Genomic DNA, 23,807 nt, shown 5'->3' on the forward strand with positions numbered 1-23,807 from the left:
AGATTTCAGTTTGTTTCGCACCAAATCTTATGGTATGCGTTCATAACGATCATGAGTCACATGAAATAATTTATTAGACTTCTGAATTATACTTTTGCAATCTTTTGAGGCTTGAAGATGTGGTCAAGAAAGATAGAAAATGTTTTATTTAGGTTTGCACTTCACAAACTTACCTTCTCTCAAGCAAAGCAGCTCCTTAAAATAAAACGATGCGAATTGTTGTATATCATTAGGCTGTACTAGAATAACGGCCCTAGCGAACCACTCCAGGATCGTCTTAAAGCCCAGGGGGATGTTCACTTCGGGAGGTGGTTGATTCATTTCAGCGCCGTCTCAACTCTTTAACAGTAAACACGGCGAGGTTTTAGATCGAATGGTGTTAATAGACAGTCGAACAATCGATAGAGGCTAGCGTCAATAATCATAAATATGACTTTTACATGTTAAAGGTAGTATTTGTGAAGGCTGTGACAAAGGCTGTACGGTGGTCTTGGGTGTCTCGATTTATGTGGTCACGATGGAAACACACCGAATACAAAGCGAAAATTTCGAAAGTAAACATCTTTCTCTCACCGGCGCGTGAACGCACTTCAATGGTGTCCTTTTATTTTGGGACACCGCTGTTTGAAATGTTTTTTAAAAATATAATCATTGTAATATATTTTATTGTTTTATGTTATATTAAAATACGACATAAAATAATTAAAAGTTGATAATTGGTTAACGTCCACCTTCTATACATATCAGTTACTTATAGGTATTACAATGGCATTATCATTTTTAAGCTTTCCCCCCCATTTGTCCAGTTGGTTCCTTTGCTAACCAAAAGAGAACGTTAGGATGTCTGTACTGGGAACCAAACTTGTTGGCTAGATAGTGACTAATTAATAAGGAAGGTGAAAAGTGAATAAAATAATAAAAGGATGCATATAGAAATTAAATTCGTGTCAGTATAGAACATATCAAGTAGCTTTGTGCTTGGCAAAATCTTGCCATAATCATAATTCAATGAATATAATGAACACACAAACAGTGTTTAATGGCAAGTTTCATTGTTATTTTATTATGAAAATGTTCATATTGTATTGTCTTCACAAGGTATAAATACCCTGAACATCCAATATTGACACATTTCACAGTGAAGACATGTTTTGAGGTTTAAATCAAGCCTCCCATGTATGCAGAGGTTACAGAGAGAAACCAGAAGGGCTTGTGGATAGAGAATCATATACAGATTGGTAGCGAATAAACCCCACAGGAAGGACCAATATTTTACATCTGCTGGGACAAGAAAATAAGGAAGTGCAAGTTTCACAACAATTTCACAATATATATATATATATATACAGACTCAACTCAATTCAAGTTATTCAGAGGCAACATTATCAAAAACAGACACTAATGTGATGTTAAAAGTGTACAAATCATAAATGTGGGCCAACAACATAATTACAGGAAAAACAAATACAACATACGGCTCATCAAAAGTAACAAGACAAAAATATGTTATATGAAACAACTTCCTCTGGCCCTGAGGAAGACCAGTAGGTAGTTGTGCATGGTTTATCACTTCAGAAAATCGAATTGCTGTCACAAGTTGCTGACCAGCAGAGGACATGGCAACGAAGGGTATGGCAAAGTAGTTGCTGCTACTCTCTAACTTAAAATAAAACATTTCAGGTGAGCTGTACTTAGTCATATTTTTCCAATTGCTGTCATAAAATATTACACATTATAGCATTTCAAATGACCAGAGCCCCCCTGTTAGGGTTAACAATCATAAAGGGATATGTAGTCTAGTGTTACGATGGATATTGGCAACAAACGCAATACATACAATGAAAACAGCCAACCTTGAATGCAATGTGTTTTAACCTGAAATATTGTGTTTGCCATACACTTTAACAGTCTGTGACTAGACTAATGATAGACAATTTATCGGCCATGCCGATATCTGGCCATTTAGAAATGATCGAAAATGGCCGATGACTGTGTGTGTGTCATTTGCTGTCACCAACCGTTTCATATATCAGTATTATAAATGCCATAGGCCACCAAACTTCCTAGATATCGGTATCAGCAATTTATCAGCCAGGCCGATATTTGGCATTTCAAGATGATCAGAACTGGCCAAGAACTATGTATGTGTCATTTGCTATAGTCAAATTGTTACATATATCAGTATTATAACTGCCAACGGCCACCCAACTCCCTAGATACTGTATCGGCAATTTATAGGCCAGGCCAATATTTGGGCATTTCAAGATTATCGGAATTGGCAGATAACTGTGTTTGTATAATTTGCTATCATCAAACTGTTACATATATATTAGTTTTATAACTGCCATCGGCCACCCAACTCCCTATCAGTATCGGCAATTTATCGGGCAGGCCGATATCTGGCCATTTAGAGATTATGCGAATTGGCCGATAACTGTGTATATGTCACTTGCTATCATCAAACTGTTACATATATCAGTACTATAACTGCCATCGTCCACCCAACTCACTAGACATCGGTATCTGCAATTTATCGTACAGGCCGATATTCTGACATTTCAAGGTTATCAGAATTGGCAGATAACTGTATATGTGTCATTTGCTATCATCAAACTGTGACATATATCAGTATTATAACTGCCATCGGCAACCTGACTCACTAGATATCGGTATCGGAATTTTATCGACCAGGCCGATATTTGGGCATTTCAAGATCATCAGAATTGGCCGATAACTGTGTATGTGTCATTTGCTATCCTCAAACTGTTACATATACGTATCAGTACTATAGCTGCCATCGGCCAACCAACTCCTTATCAGAAATGGCAATTTATCAGCCAGGCCGATATATGGCTGCTATTTGTGCGTTTCGAAATTATTGGAATTGGCCGATAACTGTGTATGTGACATGTGCCATCATCTAACTGTTCCATATATCAGTATTATAACTGCCATCAGCTTCCGAACTCCCTAGAAATCGGTATCGGCATCTTATCGGCCAGGCCGATATTTGTGCATTTCAAGATTATTTGAATTGGTCGATAACTGTGTATGTGTCATTTGCTATCATCAATCCATCTCATATATCAGTATACTGCCATCTGCCCAACTCCCTAGATATCGGTATCAGCAATTATTTTTGCAAAACCCATATCGGTCAACCACTAGACTAGACATCCATATGGTGCACACAATCTTGATCTGACTTACAGATATAAGTTTGGATACAATAATCTTATTACATAAGATTTTTTTTCATTTCATGTGTTCTCTTGTGTTATGTTATATAATATTGACTTCTATCCCATGCTAATGTGTTCTGTATGATAGGGCAAGCTATGGTAAAAGGATCTAAACAGTTTTTCTATTCAATACAGTATATTTTCATTGCGTTTCATTGTGAGAGTTAGGTTCAACATTTCTATACATCCACATTTAACAATAAATACTTTCTGCATTTCAGAACAATACCAAACACACACGGACAATGTACCTAATCTATGGAACTGGGTTTAAATGTGAAAGTGAGAAATCTTTGGGACGGATCAACAGCTACATGTTATAATAACCAACAGTTATTTGTGAACCTGATACTAGACTAAATGCAATGTTGAAACAAACAATTGGCAAACTCATTCTCTGCGTTAAATGAAGTTAGTTAACTTTCACTCTCTCAACCAGATAAGCACGATTACTTCAAATGGCTTTCATTACAAAAAGTGCTGGACAGGAGTGGTCAAAGTACAGTGCACTTCCCGGTTGGACAGGGTCAATGTGGGACCACGTCCTTTATGGAGGCAAGGGCAGAATGGATACGGACGTGCAATCGATTCTCAAAGTCATACCCACTGTAGTTCTCCTGCAAGTAAACACATCGTCACCAGAACAAATTTACTTATGCATTCAAAATACATCAACACCAATATTAAGTTAAGGTCTTACCTTAGCCTGAAGCAGTAATGATCTTCCTTTACTCAGAGTCTTAGGGGGAAAAGGGGGAAATTACATTTAATAACAACAAAAAATTCACATAAACACACGTTAAAGAAGTTTGTTCATGAAAGGAACGTTGCTTATTTACTTAATTTAGATAAGCAAAGTCCAGTAATCCAACATGTTAATCCCCATATTTTTTTTTTCTTATATTAACAGCAAAAATTTCCAAGAGACTTTTGACTGAACTCGGTGAAGTATTATCTATTATGGGTTGTATTTTTTAGTTTTTTGGATTTTCTCCCCAATTTGGAATGCCCAATTCCCAATGTGCTCTAGGTCCTCGTGGTGGCGTAGTGACTCGCCTCAATCCGGGTGGCGGAGGACGAATCTTAGAGACCGTCAATCCACGCATCTTATCGCGTGGCTTGTTTAGCGCATTACCACGGAGACCTAGCGTGTGTGGAGGCTCACGCTATTCTTCGCGGCATCCACGCACAACTCACCACACGCCCCACTGAGAGCGAGAACCACATTATAGCGACCACGAGGAGGTTACCCCAATGTGACTCTACCCATTCTAGCAACCTGGCCAATTGGTTGCTTAGGAAGCCTGACTGGAGTCACTCAGCACAGCCCTGGATTCGAACTTGCGACTCCAGGTGTGGTAGTCAGCGTCTTTACTTGCTGAGCTACCTAAGCCCCCAATTATGGGTTGTATTGAAAGTAAAAGCTTACATAAGCTCTTCTTAAAACTAACAAGAATGAAGAGATTCTGATTATGTTTTTTTTACCAAACGACTCGTGGATAATAGTGTTTTGTTTAAAAGGATTATGTTTTATTTTTACCTCAGGTTTGGCCAGTAACACACAGCCAAGCTCATAGCAGGAATAGGGCTGCACATAGCTGTTGTTCTGACGACCGTATTCATCTTGTGCTGCCAACTGAAACGACTATGAACAAACAAACATAAACAAAATCAGCAAAAATAATGCACACGAGAGGATAAGCAAGATATGCTTAAACCAGAGTAAGTCATTAGAAAGAAATGTGTGAACTATGCCAGCATTTCCTTATTTAACACTTCTTTTAGAAACATGTTTAAGCTAAAAGATAAAACAAACCTGAACAGCACCCATAAAATTTCCAAGACATTTCTGAATAGCACCACGTAGCAGATGTTTTAGGCCATGACTTGACTGGTCATCCAGCCCCTGTAGCACTGGAAGATAAAGCATTAAAATTAGCACCTGAGCTAAAAAACAAGACACTATGATATCAAAACAACAAAACAAGAACTTAGATTGATAAATGATGAATAAGTCTCTAGGCTGACTAACAGCATACATTTAATCTTGCTTTAAATCACTGTGCTCTTCTTACCTTGGTTCATAAGCTGGAGTTTGGAGGAAGAGCAATTTGGAAGAGCTTTCCATAAGTATAGTACCTCCACAACACCCAAAATGCACAGCTCTCGTGTCAGGGACATTTTCCTCAATCTCTCTGCCTGGTGAGACAAATCAAAGTGCAGGCAAACATTTTAGTCTTATAAGGAAATACAACATAACAATTATTTGGCAATGCAAAAAGTATGTATGCATATAAAATACAGAAACAAATTGTAAAAAGAGATGGCACACACCCTTTTGAGTGCAAACTGCTCAATCTGATTGTTCTTGCGCTTAAAAAGCTTCTGAACGTCTTGGAAAATGGCCTTGGCTCCCTCTAGATCACCAGAGGCTCCCTGACATACTTTAGGTTGAGAAAAGTCAACGTTTAGCAATTTAAAAAACAGCGTTATATAGGTCAAGAAAGAGCAAGTGTGAGAAAGTATATTTTCTGACCTCCAGTGAGGTAAGCATAGTAACACTGCGACCATCGAGATTCATTCTTCAGTCGTTCAAAAGACCTGTAGGCATCTTCAAAGTTCATCTCTATCATGCTGCACCAACCTGCAAATGAAAGAAGTTTACAAATAAACTTAATGAACAAAAGTAGTTTCCAAACATCTTTAAAGTTCATCTCTAGCATGCTGCACAAACCTGCAAATCAAAGAACAAATGTTTACAAACATCTTCAAAGTTCATCTCTATTATGTTGCACCAGCCTGCAAATCAAAAGAAGTTTACAAACAAACTTTATGAACAAAGAAAGTTTACAAACATCTGTAAAGTTCATCTCTAGCATGCTGCACAAACCTGCAAATCAAAGAACAAATGTTTACAAACATCTTCAAAGTTCATCTCTATCATGCTGCTCCAACCTGCAAATCAAAAGAAGTTTACAAACAAACTTCACGAACAAAGAAAGTTTACAAACATCTTCAAAGTTCATCTCTATCATGCTGCTCCAACCTGCAAATCAAAAGAAGTTTACAAACAAACTTCACGAACAAAGAAAGTTTACAAACATCTTCAAAGTTCATCTCTATTATGTTGCACCAGCCTGCAAATCAAAAGTTTACAAACAAACTTTATGAACAAAGAAAATTTACAAACATCTTCAAAGTTCATCTCTATAATGCTGCAACACCAACCTGCAAATCACAGTTTAAAATCTACTGTAAATTTAAGAACAAGGAAAGTTTACAAACAAACCATACTTTCTATTTTGATAATACAGATATGCAAATAAACAAACAAACAAATAATTGCTAAGAAAACACAGCATGACCAGCATGCATTAAAGTGTTTTTAAAAAGCAGCCCTGTACAAAATCTGTAGACTTTTCTGCACTTATTTTGGGGATAATTTGCTGAATTCTGCTACAGTAAATGAATTAAAACATGGCAAAATCTACTCAACAGAGCACAGCTCTTTTTATTGGTAGCTGAAAGCATCATCAAATTAGCCAAAATATATAATAAACAAACATAAAAAGGATTCTAGAACTTTGTGAATTCTGCAGAAATCTGCAGGCACAGATTCTGTGTGGGCCTGATAAATAATCAAACTATTGATATTGACTTCAGTAACAACTACAGCAGCCGTACCGATTTCATAGAGGCACACATGTTGAATCTCTCTTTGGTCTGAGGCCAACTCCAGAGCATCCTGGAATGAAGCCAATGCACTGTTGATTTGGCACTGAAAGACAAAAAAAAAAAAAATTCAAATCTCAGCAAAGTTTCATAACAACAACTCATGCACTACAGATAAACTTCACTGTGGGCATTGTTTCGTGTCACAACCAAGGGTTTTAATTGAGGATTTCAAAAATGTATTTAATTTGATTTCAAAAATAATTTTAAATATGCCCAGTATTACAGAATATCTACCATTGTAGAATTCATGACAAACTGCAAACAAGTCGGGACATCTGGAAACATTCTCAATCATCAGACTGCCCAAGGAAATTTGAACATGTTTACCGATCTAACAATGGTGTAATGTGAACTACGCATGTAAAGGGAGGGTATCATTTGGATTTGACATGTTTGATGTAATGGTTGGCTTTGGATGCCTTCCATTTCAAATATGTGATTAATGCACCCACAGAATAAAGTAATTGCTGTGATTACATACCAATGAAATATAATGGACCATAGAACTGCACTATTGTTTATAATGATTTACGATAATGTGCCAATCCATTGCTGTTATCCAAGAGACAACATCTGGTCTGGCTTTGATGCATTATTTATCCATCTAATAACTGCTTTAGCCTAAACACACACCTCTAATCTCTGTACTCGTCCCTTGAAGAAGATGAAGAGAGAGGAGTTCGGATAAACCACTGCCTTCTTCTGCAGAATGGCTTTGGCCTCCAGCAGTCCAGCACTTGAGTCAGAGCCATCCAGGGCAAAGAAGGGCTGCACCACTGTGTGGTACCACAAGAGGGCCAAACTGATAGACACAGAGAGAGAGAGAGTAACAAAGTAAAAGATACTCTATTTTGCTTTTCTGATCTGTGCAGTTTCTGATATAATGAGATATAATGAAATGTAGTTCCATATAATGGCATAAGAAATTAACAAAGCATGTGAGCCCTTGTGCACTTACAAGCAAAGCTTCATTCTACAAAACAGAGCTACTAAATTCAGCTACTAAGCATGCTTACCTCTTCAACTCTAGTGCATTTTTTGGGTTGCTGCCTGCCATTTTTCACACACAAATTTAAAAGCTCACCATTTACACATACTGTGGAATAACTGCCAAAAATTGTTCTCAACATTTTTTTATTTTTTTCCCCCTCCACATTCCATCACAAAATGCCGATCTGAAGTGTAGGTGACGCTCTAACACATTTTAGCCCACACAGATATGCTTTTCCATACATTCAGTCTAATTTTCAATTCACGCACCATTCCCATTGTTTCATAGAATATCTCGGCCTCTGAGTGGACTAGAAGCTCAATCTAAATGTCATTAGAAAGCTGAGATCCTCCCCTTTGCGATGATTTTATCATCAGTAGTTGATAATATATATATTTCCAATGATTAATTTAGCATTTTTTTTCCTGCTGGACCGCATATTTTTTCCTGGACATCTAAGATATAACATTGGATTAGTCACACAAGCAAGCTCACAGACAAGTAAAAAATGTCTCATATTTTAGAAAACTCTAAGGTAAAAGCAGATATAGCAGAAATGATCGGCACATAAAAGAGACGTTTGTATTTGATATCTTAGAGAAATCATATTTCACTTTGTGACTCTTTTGAAAATCTTTCAATTTCAATATTAGGGCAACAAAATAAATTTCTGAGAATGAGAGCTTCGATTTGATATATGGTTTGTCTATTTAAGTGCTATCTGAAATACTTTTATATTCATATGACTATTTCTAACACATGACCTCTAGGTGGCGCTGATTTGTGACACGAATGTTTTCAGGCCTTATTTTGTTATTTTATGTAACATGAATGCAAAAGTGATGGTTACAATGAAAAGTTCAGATTCTAAGCATTCAAACGATACCCCATTTGCCTGACTTATGTATTCAGAGACTTGAACGTTTTAAGCGTAAACTTTTTCTGCGACATAGCACCCCCTTTTATTATTAGATCGACTGTCGCAATATGTCAGTCTCTGGCAACAAAAACTACAGAGAGCAAGGCATCTTAAGGCCAGAAAGGTGAAAATAATGTTTGGAGGAATTGTTACACTAAAGTCAGAATCAGATCTTTGCATTCATAATGAAACAGCTTTCTGTTTCCAATTCTTTAACAAAACCACACAAATTACATTTAATAGTACTGCATGAATCTGGGGATCTGTAGCATCTGCTTGCACGTTTGCATGGCCTTTCCCTCTAATGCCCTTTATCTTTAATTGTGACCTTTCAGACGCTATTAATTATGTAACCTCAGTGTGAAACCAGTTCAACGGTATGACAGCATGCTCACACACAAATAAACATTACTGTGCACAGTACTTCAGATGCAAAGGGCATTCTTGAGATACGAGAGAGTGCAAAATGTTTCAGCGAACGCTAAAATGAATCAAAATGTGCAAAACGCTGCACTGTAATTACATAACTACTGTTGTAAATTTTCCTTTACACATATCATGAGTCATGACCAACATTTCCCTCCAAATCTATTACTTCTATCATGTGCTCCATGACTATGACCTGCCTCTTTTTATGTAACACATTTTAAAAGGGAAATTCTTACATTTTCTGAAGAAAAGTGAGTTGTGCTTAGCCACACAAAACACCCCATCACGATACTAGGGTGTTAAGGCTGGTTGCCAGGGCATTGCTATGAGTTTTCCAAGGTGTTCTGAGTGGTTGTTAGGGTGTTGCTATGCAGTTTCTAAGGTGTTCTGGGTGGAAGTTTACTGGCCCAAGTCAAAAGACCCACCCCCAAGTCTCTTTGATATTCTGGAGCCTACTGAAGATAAGGATTGGACCCCTCTTTCAATGTAAATATATGGAATGTTCCCCATATGCATTGTGGTTGCTAGGGTCTTCTCGGTGGTTGCTAGGGTGGTGCTAGATGGTTGCTAGGGTGTTCTGGGCAGTTGTTTACTTGCCTTAGGTCAAAAGAGCCCACCACCCAAGTATCAATGATATAGCTCAAAGTCTAAGGTGTTTTGTTCGCCCGTTTTATCGTACAGCAGGCGAAAACTGTAAGTCTGATCGCTCGGAAAAATAATAGCGCAGCTCTCCTCAAGTTGCTAAAAATCTGTTGGTTTAACTTCAATTGTGGACATTGTACTTTTTAACAAATATAGTGCTGCTGAGAATTTACAGATCCTCAATCAGTCTTTATAATAATAATCCCTCAGTATTTGCTTCATGAGGAAAGCAATAAACACTGAATAGTAACGTACCCAATCTCAACATAACCCTCCACTTTTCTCCACAATGGTAACCTCCAAAAAAATTAAACAAGACAGAAACTCATCTAAATCCCAACATAACATTTAACACTAACAAGTTTCCTACTTGTTTTTATTTTGCATAAAAAATACATTAAAATAATACTTAATTTTAAAATGTACACTCCCAATCCCCTGCCCGGCCTCAGCAATTCATTGCTGCAACAAATACTATTCACATAGTCTCAACACAACTGGATTAAGTAAACATAGATTGATTGTACACATTGAAATCAAATTGAGACCAAATGCTAAAGAACTGTGTCACATTAGCTCATTTTAAATAAGTTCATTAAACATGTAGTAAAAATCCATTTGAACATTTCATAGCAATGTGATCGTATTATTTTTTGATGACTGTGTTGAATATCACTTGGACTTTACGCAACATAATTATGCTCTCATGTCAAACATAAATGTATTAAGTTGATCTCAATTGTTCAGGTTTAGTATTTTCAATAGAGCTGCTTTCCCTTTTGTTCAATGTATGCGTACGCAGATGCGAGTGCTTGGCCAATGCATTGCCAACCTCAATGCGTTAACAAACCTCTGTACTCAAGGGGGCGATAGAGTTACTTTCAAAAGTCTGTTATTAAACTGGATGTGTTATTATTCAGGTAAGTAGCTATTAATAAATTGACTTAACCTTACTTGCTCTTTTCTCATCAAACTGTTGCTCAGTAGTTGATTTGAAAGCGAAAACTCACCGTACAAGCGGACAGTTCACACTAATATTCACTATAGCGCCTCTTGTGGCAATGTTGAGAATGCAACACATACTTGCACATTTCGAAACAAAACAACACACCAAATCGAGTTTGTGTAGCTAGCTAGAAGTGTCTGCGTTCATGTACTTGCGTAGAGTATGTTTCGTCCTTTAGAACAAGCCCCCAACCCTAAGTTTGAGCAATATTAATAGTGATTACACTAACATCAAACAAAAAACATAACAAAAACAAACATATTGTTACAAATTCCTAAGTAAGGCATGCAAACTTACGTGGCAAGTGGTGCTTTCATATCTTTGCTCTCACTGGCGTAGGCTAATGAGGCAAGACCTTGGTGGCGATCTCCAGGGAAACCCAACAGGTTTACGATCTTGAGCAGGTGTGGAGGTACCATTGAAATACACAGGTGAAAAAGCCCATAACCGAAGCTGACCGAACCTTTGAGACGATCCAGAACCTCTTCTGTTATCCTGCCACCACTCTCTGTTGAAGATGTGTTATGGTTGACCTGATCGGAGGCCAGCGCCCCCTCCTGGTCGGAGGACCGTCTGTGACAAGCTTCCTGCAGTTGGCTGATGTCGCTGTAGCATTTGTTGTACATTTTCCAGGCCTTGCGGAGGATCCAGCCTCCTTTGATATAAGCTAAGGGGTGAGAGGTAAGTATGATATTTATTTAAAAGGGAAAATTTCAATCACCCTGATAGAAGGTTGAGGTTTGTAATATTTTTGGTGAGGCTAACATTCAGCCTAACCTCATTCCCACCTGCACTTCTATCCTCTTTATTAAGTTTGTTTATTCTTAGCCTTAACATAACAACTCTACATGGTGGCATGCAAATGACGCAATGACATTGCAAAGCTGGTTTTGCCTTGAATCAGCATTATTTTAATCTAAATTGTAGACATTCAGCCTTTAGAATCCACCTGAGAGTTCTTGTTTGATGAAGGACAGTACGGCAAGATAGACCTGGCAGTCTGCTACAATTATCTGTCTCTGCAGGCGATCCACAACCTCCACCCCTGATCTCTGGGAGTCCATCTAATGTGGAAATATAAATTACGTTAATAATCTGGCAATAAATTCTGTACCGAATTTCACACTCATTCAAACTCACACTCTTCTTGATTTTATTGCGGATGGTCTCGATGACGCCGGCATTGTCACTCTCGCAAAGTCTTTCGGTAGTCCTTAGGTCATCGCTGGCCATCTGCATTTTTTCCTCCTCGAATGTCATCATGGCATTCTATGGTGACACAAACAATATTTCGACATATTAAAACAGTTTGGAAAGTCTGTGCATTAAAAATGGTCAAAAAACGTCTGGGACCCACTTTATATTAGGTGTCTTTAACTACTATGTACTTAAGTATTTGATACAATTTACTTAATATGTAAATACTTGTTATTGCATTGTACTTACATTTAAAGTACCTGCATTTAATTACATATGTAGTTACACTGTTAACCTTAACCCATAACACTAAACCTAACCCAATCCCTAACCATACTCCAATCCTTACCCTAACCCTTACCCCTACCTCAACCTCAGTAGCAGCAAATGTGAATGTTGTGAGAATTTTGCAGAAAAATAAGTAGTTACACAATAAGCACATTGTATTGTATGTATTTTAATGTTAGTACATAGTAGTTAATGACACCTAATGTAAAGTGGGACCAAAGTCTGTAAATATTCCTTTTCAAGAATTTTCAGATTTTTTTAATCACATTAAAAAAAGATAAAAAAAATAAAATAAAATAAAAAAACATTGTTGCTGTATAGCACACATGTTCCTGAAATGCTGTGGTGCTTATGCAAGTGATGCAGGTTTGAGTCAGGCCTGCAAAATGTTCCAGTCTCAACATGGTATAATAGAAGTTACTAAACCCTCAAAAATGATTTAAAAATGATTTTTAGGTGGCTTGTTTTTCATTTCGCGGCTATCTTTTGACATCTAAACACTTTTCTTTAGTGCATGACTTGTAAGGGACGTCACGAGTCCTGAATAGCATGCGTGTCAAAACGTGAGCCGAAAGTGTCATAGAAGCACCAAAAAAAATGGCATTTTTCATCTCACATTTGTTTGTTATGACACTATTGGTTAGGTTTAGGCTTAAGGTTTAGGGTAGGGAGTGGCCATTTCACCTCTGAACTGCTGCGATATGTGTAAGGAATCACGTAATATAATTTTGCAAAAAATGGCACCATGGTCATATAATTTTCATGAGATCATGCTACCCGATCTCATTGCCCAATAATCTTCCCGAAATCTCCTGAACCTACTGAATAATAGAGGAAAACCCCAAAAGGGAGAAATAAAAACATGTAATTCATTGTAGTGGGGTTGCTAGTGGATAAACAGAGAAATCTGTTGAATTCTTACATTGAGAGTTTCTCTGGTTCCTTGTACTAACAGAAATCAAATTCAGCTCAAGCCAAAAAACAAAAAACAAAAATCTAAAAATAAGTGACAGCTAACGTCACCCCTTTTTAAGTAATTATTTTTTATTACTGGCTTATAAGGGTACTTCTCTTACAAGACATCCCTTCCATAACAGGAAGACCTAGTGTGAAAATGCAAAGAATGCTAATATGATTGGACAAAGTTGCATACACAATACTGAACACAAGGTTCTGACAAAAGGCCTTTTCTAATGACATTCAGAGACACTAGTGTCCCTTGTAAAAGAGAAAAGTGAAGGTTTTTCCTGAGTACAGATGCCCCTTTGAAAGGGTCTACATTATTGTTACCACTCAATACTCAAAAATGCACAATGCAATCCTAAATTATTATTTTCTTATTTTATAAAACTCATAAACAAAATAAATGGTGAATGTCACATACCAATAGAGAAATTGTACAGTCTAAAAGTACAAAGCCATATGGCTCTTATCCTGTATAACTAACATCTTGAAATGACTTTCAACGCCCATTGTTAGTAGGAAACAATTGTTGATTCATAGATTACAATACCGCTCTGTTACTGTGCTATACCCATAAACAAATTAATTTAATTGTTCCTCCTACTAAAGGAGAAGAAACTATGGCAACTACACTCTCACGTTTTGCAAAGTAATCTTTCTTTGTTGGCGGTACGTTAGTGGTGACTAGCATTTGTCCAGCCTTGTGTGATTCCCTCCTCTGCTGTCTGTAATGCCCCAAAGGGGGCAAATTATATCATTATGACGTCACTATTCAATACTGGGGAACCAGCCTTGATATAAAAGGTCATAGCAAGGTATCATCTCTGGCTGTTTTCAGAATAGAATACAAGCATACTGCTTACTGCATACTGCGCAGTATACACTGAATACTGCCTACTTTTTTTAAATATAGTGACTGAAACTGTATGCATTATGCAACTATAAACATTTCAAGCATTAGTATGATACATTGCTACATTATACTGTATGTGCAATATAATAGATGCAATTTCAATAATGCATGGAATATGTACATTATGTACAAGCTAAACTGTGACCAAAATGATGAAAAGCTAGTGATAAAATAAACTTTGTAAAATTAATATTTTTTGTAATGTACCAAGTTAGAAGGTCCCTTGTATCATTAACTGCTTTAGCTGAGAGAGAATTTCTTTCATATGTACATAAAATAAATATCAGAACTGAAATACACCCAAATAAATGGAAATCGAATCAAAAGCTTGTGAATCAGAATCTAATCGAAAAGGGAAATCTGTATCGATATCTAGCCCCTATTTTGAGTAGATACACTGTTAAATGTAGGCTTTTTTCTATCTGTAAGTAGTACCTAACTAAAAGTCATCCCTTGGCGTTAACTTACCAAGAAGCTGACGAAACTGGCCCCAAAGCTCATTAGCGGACTATGAGTCCTGCAGACAAAAAAGAGAATCAAGAATCATGGGTTATGTCTGTTAATGTAAAGGACTTCATTCATTTATTTTTGCATGAAATTAAAAATATTCCAGAGAATATCTGAACTTTCTATTGCAACAGAAGTTAGAATACAATAGACAGATTAAAGTAAAGATAGTAAAGATGCTTTATTGTCATTGTATACAATACAACAAAATTTAGTTAAGATAAATACAATTTTATTAAATTTAGTTAGAAAGGGATCGTTCACCCAAAAATTCTCTCATAATTTACTCACCCTCATGCCATCCCAGATGTGTATGACTTTCTTCTGCAGAACACAAATGAAGATTTTTAGAGGAATATTTCAGCTCTGTAGGTCCATACAATGCAAGCAAACTTTGAAGCTCCAAAAAACACAAAGGCAGCATAAAAGTAATCCATAAGACTCCAGTGGTTAAATTAATGTTTTCAGAAGTGATATAATCAATATTGAATATGATCAAAGTCCTTTTTTTTTTACTATAAATCTCCACTTTCACATTCTTCTTCTTCTTTTGTTTTTGGCGATTCCCATTCTTCATGCATATCGCCACCTTCTGGGCAGGGAAGAGAATTTATAGTAAAAAAGGACTTAAATATTTATCTGTTCCTCACCAACACCTATCATATCACTTATGAAAACATGGATTTAAGCACTGAAGTCATATGGATTACTTTTATGCTGCCTTATATGCTTTATGGACCTACAAAGTTCTGGTCACCATTCAGTTACATTGTAATGACCTACAGAGCTGAAATATTCTTCTAAATATCTTCATTTGTGTTCTGCAGAAGAAAGAAAGTCATTCACATCTGGGATGGCATGAGAGTAAGAAAATTATGAGAATTTTCCTTTTTGGCTGAACTATCTCTTTAACATGCACACATTCATGCATAAATAGGCCCAAACACAATCTGCATACTTTTATCACATTATGCAATAATTATGGGGGAAAAATACAATGGAACAGATTTAAATAGTTTAATGCAATATAGGCCTGTATGATTCTAATATTTGCTATATCCAAGATCATCCTTTTAAATCACTATTAGTCATCTGTATAAACCATCAGTTCCCAGTGCGAGTAAGTCAATCAATCCACCTTAAAAGTGTGGTTATTTTGTGATTCTTCCTATACAACACAGAGTTCTCTCACATGCCTAATCCAGAGTTTTGCACCATAAGCACTATATTTTTACTGCAAGATATTGTGAAGTTGAAAGTAGTTTAACTTTGAAAAGTGCATTTCGAGACCCCTGTGTTTTGCTCCATTCTGTTGCGTTCTCTCCTGCTGTTTTGAATGCAAGAATGCATCCTGTTTGAATAGTATACATCTAATCCCCACAGTTCAGTGTGAATATGAAGTTTATAGGCCTTAAAGGGGTCATCATGACATGAGGAATTACATTTTCCTTGATCTTTTTAAATAAGATTTTATTTTACTATTAAACATACTTTAGGTTTCAGAACGCAAAGCTTCCTCCCCTGTGCAAAAATATCATTACTTGAAACCTTAATAAGCCTTGCAGTGTGAATGCAGTCTAACAGACCTTGTGTTTTGCCACTAATATTAGAGGTCGAACAATATTGGATTTTGCCAATACCGATAACCAAGGTGGCAGAAAAGGCCAATAACCGATTAATCGGCCGATAGTTTTTTAAAAGTAAATTTATAGAATGATTAAATATTTCTTAGTCTTTCCTTACTATGAAGGGCACAGACATTGAGGCACCAAGAGTCCAAAATCAATAAAATCCAGAAGCAATTTATTTTGCAACCAAAATCCCAATAACAACCAGAAAAAGTACGACTTGGTACATATGGTGGGACTTTTTACTATAAACAAGCCTGAAATACACCAGGGTCTTGGCTCCATTACAATGCTTTATATGCGAGTATTTACCAAATTAAGCTTTTTATAGCCTATATATTTACCAGATGAATAGTTTTGTATATATATATTTCACCAGATGAAATTTATTGATGAGGAATTACAACAACAACAGCAAAAAACTATTGGCAACTACTGGCAGAGATTTTTGCCAATAACCCATAGTTCCAAAAAAGTAACTATTGGTAGAGATTTTTGCCAATAACCCATAGTTCCAAAAAAGTAACTATTGGTAGAGATTTTTGCCAATAACCAATAGTTCCAAAAACCAACTATTAGTAGAGATTTTTACCAACAACCGATAATTCCAAAAAGCAACTATCGGCAGAGATTTTTGCCAATAACTGATAGTTTAAAAAAGCAACTATCGGCACCGATTAACTGGTAAAACTGATATATCGGTCTGCCTCTAAAATTGGACAAGGATAATAGAAAGTCATTCATTGCTCTAAATTTATTTTTCCATTTTATTATTCTTCATTTTATTAATGAGAGTTGCTAAATGAAGGCAATACATGCCAATGTTTTAATTTAATTTCTAAATATTTACTGTATATTGACTGTGTTCAATAGCATGTTTTTGCTATAACATCAGATGACGTTAATTTATTTTATTACTTGTAAGATTTTTTTTATAGTAGCAAACCTATGTTGCAGTCCACTTTACACCTAAAATATATTTTAAAGAGTTTAATTCATTTTAATTTGTATTTAAATGTATAATTAAATGAAATAGTTATAACTGCATATAATATCTACTTATAATTACTGTTTTGTAATTTATATGAACTTAAAAGTTGTTGTTTTTTAAAGAGTGAACAACTGTAACTGTACATATAAAGGAATGGAACTCTTAACTGTGATGTCATTATGACCCATGAGTCAGTGGAATGTTAAATTAATATATTTCAGCCTATAAAAGAAGCTGAAACATTCATTTTAAGATCATTTGATCAAAGTACACAACCTATTCACTTCAGCTGCCATTGTACAGCATTTGATACAGCTCTGTCTTGTCATACACACAGTTTTCTACAGACAGGATCAGCGACCAGCCAGCTTCTTTGTTTCTGGGTGACCCACACCCAGAAGTGATTAAAGACAGGTTCCTCAAGACATTCATGCCGTTTGGTGCCATCTGTTCTGTGCGTGTGTAGACCCAGCAGGACCAATTGTCAATGGAATGGATATATTGACTTTGTGCACCACGCCGACGCTGCTCATGCATGGACCCTTTTCACACTTCCGGTTTTGAAACGCGGAAGTAAATGATAGCAGGGCAAACTTCGATAGTGATGAATGGGAGATCACGGCAAATATAATTTTTGCTTACCCATTTGCTCCAACATCAAAAACAAAATGGCACTATTACGTTCCTACAACTTTGCAAATGAAGAAAAAAAATAGGGAGCGATGGATTACGGCAAATTTACTCTCACTCCCTCAGCAACACTTCAAAGTTTGAGATACATGTTCATTTTCAAGCTGAATAAATAATAAAATAAATAAAATAATAAAAAAAACCCCACTTAGGATCGATATTTTTGTGAGGACTGATAGATCGACTGATCCACAAAACCGATCAGAACTCATGTACAAGAAGGAATAGAGCGCAACAGCCGCCTAGGCTCCAGAAGTATTTTTCCCATTCATTTCTTCCATGGGCTTTTCATAAAATCCTCCATAAAAGAGTTGTAGGCTTAAGCCATGAACCAAACCAACCAACTCCGAGGTGAATCACATTACAAACTTTTTTTGAGGCATAAAATTCATTTGAAAATCAGATAAAAAGACAAAGGTTCAAGACCGTCTTTCACAAGGGCACACACTACAATCCCATGAAGAATTGCGAATGATGTAATTGAATAAAAAGCGATGGGAATATATAAAACTATTGATTTTAGTTATAGAAACAATATATTTTACATTTATTGCCAAATATTCCAATATGTACAAATATATAAGTAGTTTAAGGGTGAAGCGAGACTTGGTTTCATTATTGAAGTGGGCGGTCGCTCCTGGGCTCGTTTTGTGGGCTTTTTTTGCCGCGGTTCTCTGATTAGTGGATCTTTCTCAGCTGTACCATGGGTAATGAACCAGAAATTACGGTATCAAACATGATTTTTAAACAATGAAATTGAAATAACACTGACGGATGGCTTCAACAGAAGCATATGCCATCGATGAACAACCTCGTGGCTCACGGTAGGTTAGTCTTTAAAGGTTTCTTTCTTTTTTTTTTTCCTCCCCAATTTGGAATGCCCAATTCCCAATGCGCTCTAAGTCCTCATGGTGGCATAGTGACTAGCATCATTCCGGGTGGTGGAGGACGAATCTCAGTTGCCTCCGCGTCTGAGACCATCAACCCACACATCTTATCACGTGGCTTGTTGAGCGCGTTACCGCGGAGACATAGCGCGTGTGGAGGCTTCACGCCATCCACCGCGGCATCCACACATATCTCACCACGCGCCCCTCCGAGAGCGAACCACATTATAGCGACCACAAGGAGGTTACCCCATGTGACTCTACCCTCCCTAGCAACTGGGCCAATTTAGTGAGACCTGGCTGGAGTCACTCAGCATGCCCTGGATTCGAACTTGCGAATTCCAGGGGTGGTAGTCAGCGTCTTTACTCGCTGAGCTACCCAGGTCCCCGTCTTTAAAGGTTTCTAAGTTATCGTTGAAAATCAATTCGTCTATGGAAAAAAATAATGGGACATTTACTTCTGGAGGTGGACTGCTGTGCTCTATTGGTGCATTCAATTCCTCCTGGGAAGTAAATACGTAAGTACGATGTGGTGTGCATTCAAGTGATTTTACTCTGAAAATAAACTGGACCCGTTTTGTAATTTCATATTTCTTTCGCTCATTTTCACTTACTAGCAAAGGAAGAAAGCTTTTTTTAGCTCCTTTGCAACAAAATGAAGAGCTAAGTCAAACATTAGCTGTGTAATTAATGCTTTATCTACCTATTTTATCATTCTTGAGCAACCACATATAATGATGGGAAATGCTGCATTAACCGGCTACAGTAAATGAGGCTTATTTTCTGTCAAGTTTTAACGTTATTCTTCAATAACAGTACAAAAAATGCATAAAAACTGAACTGCACAGTCAAAAACTTCAAGTAAAACTGAATTATTACCAAAAACAATTTGCATCCACCTTAAGTTGACATGCCCCAGGGGCATGTTCAGATGGGGGGCGTGGGGTGGCCACTGAATTTTACTCCATGTTCACTCGTTCCCAACCGCTCCCGTTCCCTCAACCCCTCATTTGTTTTCCATATAGGGCGAAATCCATACAAATAGGCAACACAACAAGTGTACACAAAAATGTTCTATTTTTCTGTTATTATATTATCAGATGACACGTGACATGATGCCCATCTGACTTCCCTGAGGTTGGTTTCTTAACATTAAATTGACCATTTTCTTGTCCGAGTTACACATCCTTTGATGACACAGTGTGCTCACACTTTGCTCTGCCATTCTTCTAAAGCCCCGTTGACAACCTGCCTGCTCTAAATATTGTAAGTATAATTTGATGCACGTGCTGTTTGAACATTTATTTTATCTTGTAAAAAAAATTTTGTTTTTTTATTTTTATTCTTACATTCATTAATTAATCAAATAAAAAAGATAAAGATATAATATGTTCATATTAGCAGCGTCCATATCATTTATGCAGTTTAAAGACACTATATACATAAATTATACTGAAAAAAAAAAAAAAAAAAAAATCCTATTTGGAGTCTTCTGTGTTTTGCAGTATTAACATTTCATAACAATTAATCAATGATTTAGCTAAGTAATGTTCGACTATTAAAAATTCCTGAAAATGTACTTACCTTAATGGAGTTCTTAAAAAAAGTTCGGGAGGAGCATGTTCATTTAATCCAACCAATCATCACCGGAGTAAGCATATATAAGCCACGGCTTACCTCCGTCCTACAACTGTTCTTCCGGCATCCCTCCTCCACTCCAACCCCAACTCCACCTTCGTGACTAGTTACCTCTAAATCAGACAAAGGAGTCCTGGGGGTCCTTCGGGCTCGGGTCAAGTCTCGAGCTCGAGACCTCCATCGTGGACAGCAAACCAAATATGTTTACCTTCTCTTCCATTCAAAGATTACATGAACATATGAACTCGTGAATTAGTATTATTATTATTAATATCAGGGATGTTGAGTCTGTGCCCCACATGGGCCACCCAAGTCAAAAAAGTCTGGACACGCCACTGCCACGCCCCCAACTCGGAAAGTCGGGGCTCAAAGAAAATCCAGAATTTCCCACTCGTAATTCCCAATCGTAACTTTGTGGTGGTGTGCATTCAATTAGCAAATACGATCATTCAATCATGACTTGACCGCACCATAGCTCCAGCCCAAAAATCTCCAAATAGGGGAGAAATCTCCAAAAGAGGGCGGGGTTAGTCCAGAATGGGGCAGGGTTAGTCAAAAAGGGGGTTTGGCCAGCTCCTACCTGGCTTCATGTGCACTGCACCAGATCCATTCTATAGACCTTAGGCTTGTTCGAGATGCCAAATGCCTCGCCTTGAAAGTAGACGAGAGTAGGTGGCTGCAGTCAGGGGAGGACTGAAATAAGAGCTGTCAAGTCAGACAGTTCTCACTTCTCGTAGTGGATCAGACACCTTCGAGATCAAAGGCAGATATCACGGGATGTCTGCTTTCTCTTCTTCTGTTTTATTGGCGGATCGCAACTTAACATTGCATTACCGCCATCTGCTGTTATGCGCTGTTGCTAATAAAGTGGATATAATTTAAATTCTGTTTCTTTAAAATGAAAATAAATATGATGAAAAAGACACTCAGAGTAGCCTACATATTATTTCATTTCCCCTATAAGATGTGTTATTCCATCCATTTTTAGTTTAACAAAAATGCGTATTTTAGATATTTCAGAAATATGATAACAATCACATATCCCATACAGAGATCCCACTGTCAGAGTGTTGGGAATATTCACATATAGTTTGTCAGCAGACTATTCAAACATTTCAGTCAAAAAGGCTGCTTTATTCAGGAACAAACAATGCTGTGGTTATCAATATGAGCCCCATGGTGTGGATAGATATAGTAGAAAGATATAGAGAGAGAGAGAAAAATACCCCTCAAAAAAGTCAGTAAGAAGCTTTCTCTTCCCGACTGCGAGTGGAGGTTTATTATTCTCCATTTTTTAGCTAAAGTTAGCTTCACCATAGCGGCGCCAAGCAAGCAGTCATGTCAACAATGTCATGCGCTTAGCGGTCTTTAGATGTGGGGCGGGGCGTTTACATTTTAAAGAGACATGACAACTAGCCTATAAACAAACTTCATATAAATTATTGTAAAAAATTAATTCACGAAATGTACAGTATCCACTGCATGAATTTAATCAGATTTGTCATTATTATTTTTACTAAAATATAAGTATCTTGGGGGGGACCCCCCCAAGTCTATTTTTACTTCTTATGGGGGGTCCCGGATCCCCCCAGCCCCCACTCAATTTGAGCACTGACTCTGAATCTCTTCATGGCACCTTATTTAAACAACATGCAGTTGTGAATTACGGCCGCTCCTAAGATGCTGCTCAGGCAGTTTTGAGAATATGTGTTTTGTTTCGCATCCATGCATTTGTTCTGACAATACTCATAGTTATTCATTCATTTATTGGCAGTCATTACTGACTAACATTACTGTTTACTGATATTTTGATTATGTGCTTTCATTTATCCTTGCTGTAATAAATTCTTTTTGGGTTATTTTTGCCGTGTCGTCTACCCTTAATGTCGCATCTTTGAGCCAGATGTGACACATTCCCCCCCTGGAATCGACGCCCCTGATCCTGCACAGCTCTGACAGTCCATGAGACCAAAAACCATCATCGCTCCTCTGCAAGCATGTGATAGAAAAATACTTTGCAGATGGAGATAAGCAAAATATTTGCCATCACTTTAAGCGATCAAAACAGACAGTCTTGGCTGTTTAAAAGAGCACACAATTAACACTTTAATATCTAAAGGTGTGTGTTTAATCTTACCTGTATCTCTTAAAGAGCTCGTCGCTTTCTTTGAAGCCATTGTTGAGCAGCATGTGAATGCCCTGGAATGCCAGTTCGGCGTCATCTATCTGTTCGGCTTTCTCTTCAACCTGCTGTTGCGGGTGATCGGGGCCTGCCATCTTCTATGTTTACTCCTTTATACGCCAAAATAAACCACATAAACCTCCTACGAACAGATTGCTCGTCTGCTTCAATCGCGCCGACGTGCCAATATTTCCCTTACCACTCCACTGCTGAAATATTGTCTGGATGATGTAGTTTGATCCCTTCCGTGTCCGATCTGCTGTGCTAAGATGTTTTTAGATCCGCAAAATTCCCCTCCATCGTAATGAGCTGTGAAATATCAGCCAGCCGTTCGCATCTGTTCTTACGCAATATTACAGGAGCATAGAGCAGTGACGTTACTGTCCCTTTGGTGCACCGTATTCGCCTCTCATTCACCCCACCGAGGTGAAAAAGATGATATAAGTGATCAACAAATTATGAGGACTCAGTGACAGCTTCCTCTTTACAGTCACACGCCCTTTGCCTCCCCTCCAACCAGGAACTTCGTGACGATTGACTACCACGTTAACCCTTCGGCTTAGTAATGTTTAAAGGGATAGTTCACCCAAAAATGAAAATTTCCTCATCAGTTGATCACACTCACAAACGAAGATTTTTAGAATAATATTTTAGCACTGTTGGTCCATACAATGCAAGTGAATGTTGGCCAGAACTTTGAAGCTCCAAAAAGCACATAAAGGCAGCATAAAAGTAATCCATACGACTCCAGTGGTTAAATCCATGTCTTCAGAAGCGATCTGATAGGTGTGGGTGAGAAACAGATCAATATTTAAGTGCTTTTTTACTATCAATACAATCCCTGCCCAGCAGGTGGCGATGTGCAGGAAGAATGTGAATCACCAAAAACAAAAGAAGAAGAAGAAGAAAGTGAAAGTGGAGATTTATAGGTGATTCTCAGGAAAGAAAATTTCCTGGTC

General features: G+C 37.4%; 1 protein-coding gene across 1 annotated transcript; it reads right to left on the minus strand.

Moving 5' to 3' along the window:
• Positions 1 to 1,041: 1,041 nt before the first annotated feature.
• Positions 1,042 to 23,353, minus strand: LOC127438308 (tetratricopeptide repeat protein 39C-like). Its single transcript, XM_051693807.1, has 15 exons — positions 23,048 to 23,353; positions 22,804 to 22,958; positions 14,794 to 14,842; positions 12,105 to 12,233; positions 11,914 to 12,028; positions 11,262 to 11,631; positions 7,611 to 7,779; positions 6,927 to 7,020; positions 5,779 to 5,886; positions 5,577 to 5,686; positions 5,318 to 5,441; positions 5,059 to 5,156; positions 4,783 to 4,887; positions 3,943 to 3,981; positions 1,042 to 3,859 (listed from the first exon to the last, which is right to left on the minus strand). The coding sequence occupies exons 2-15, from the start codon at positions 22,941 to 22,943 to the stop codon at positions 3,770 to 3,772; spliced, it is 1,740 nt and encodes a 579-aa protein (XP_051549767.1). The 5' UTR covers positions 22,944 to 22,958; positions 23,048 to 23,353; the 3' UTR covers positions 1,042 to 3,769.
• Between the last annotated feature and the right edge of the window lie 454 nt (positions 23,354 to 23,807).

Source organism: Myxocyprinus asiaticus, chromosome 49 (genome assembly GCF_019703515.2).
Source record: "Myxocyprinus asiaticus isolate MX2 ecotype Aquarium Trade chromosome 49, UBuf_Myxa_2, whole genome shotgun sequence".
Taxonomy (NCBI): Eukaryota; Metazoa; Chordata; class Actinopteri; order Cypriniformes; family Catostomidae; genus Myxocyprinus; species Myxocyprinus asiaticus.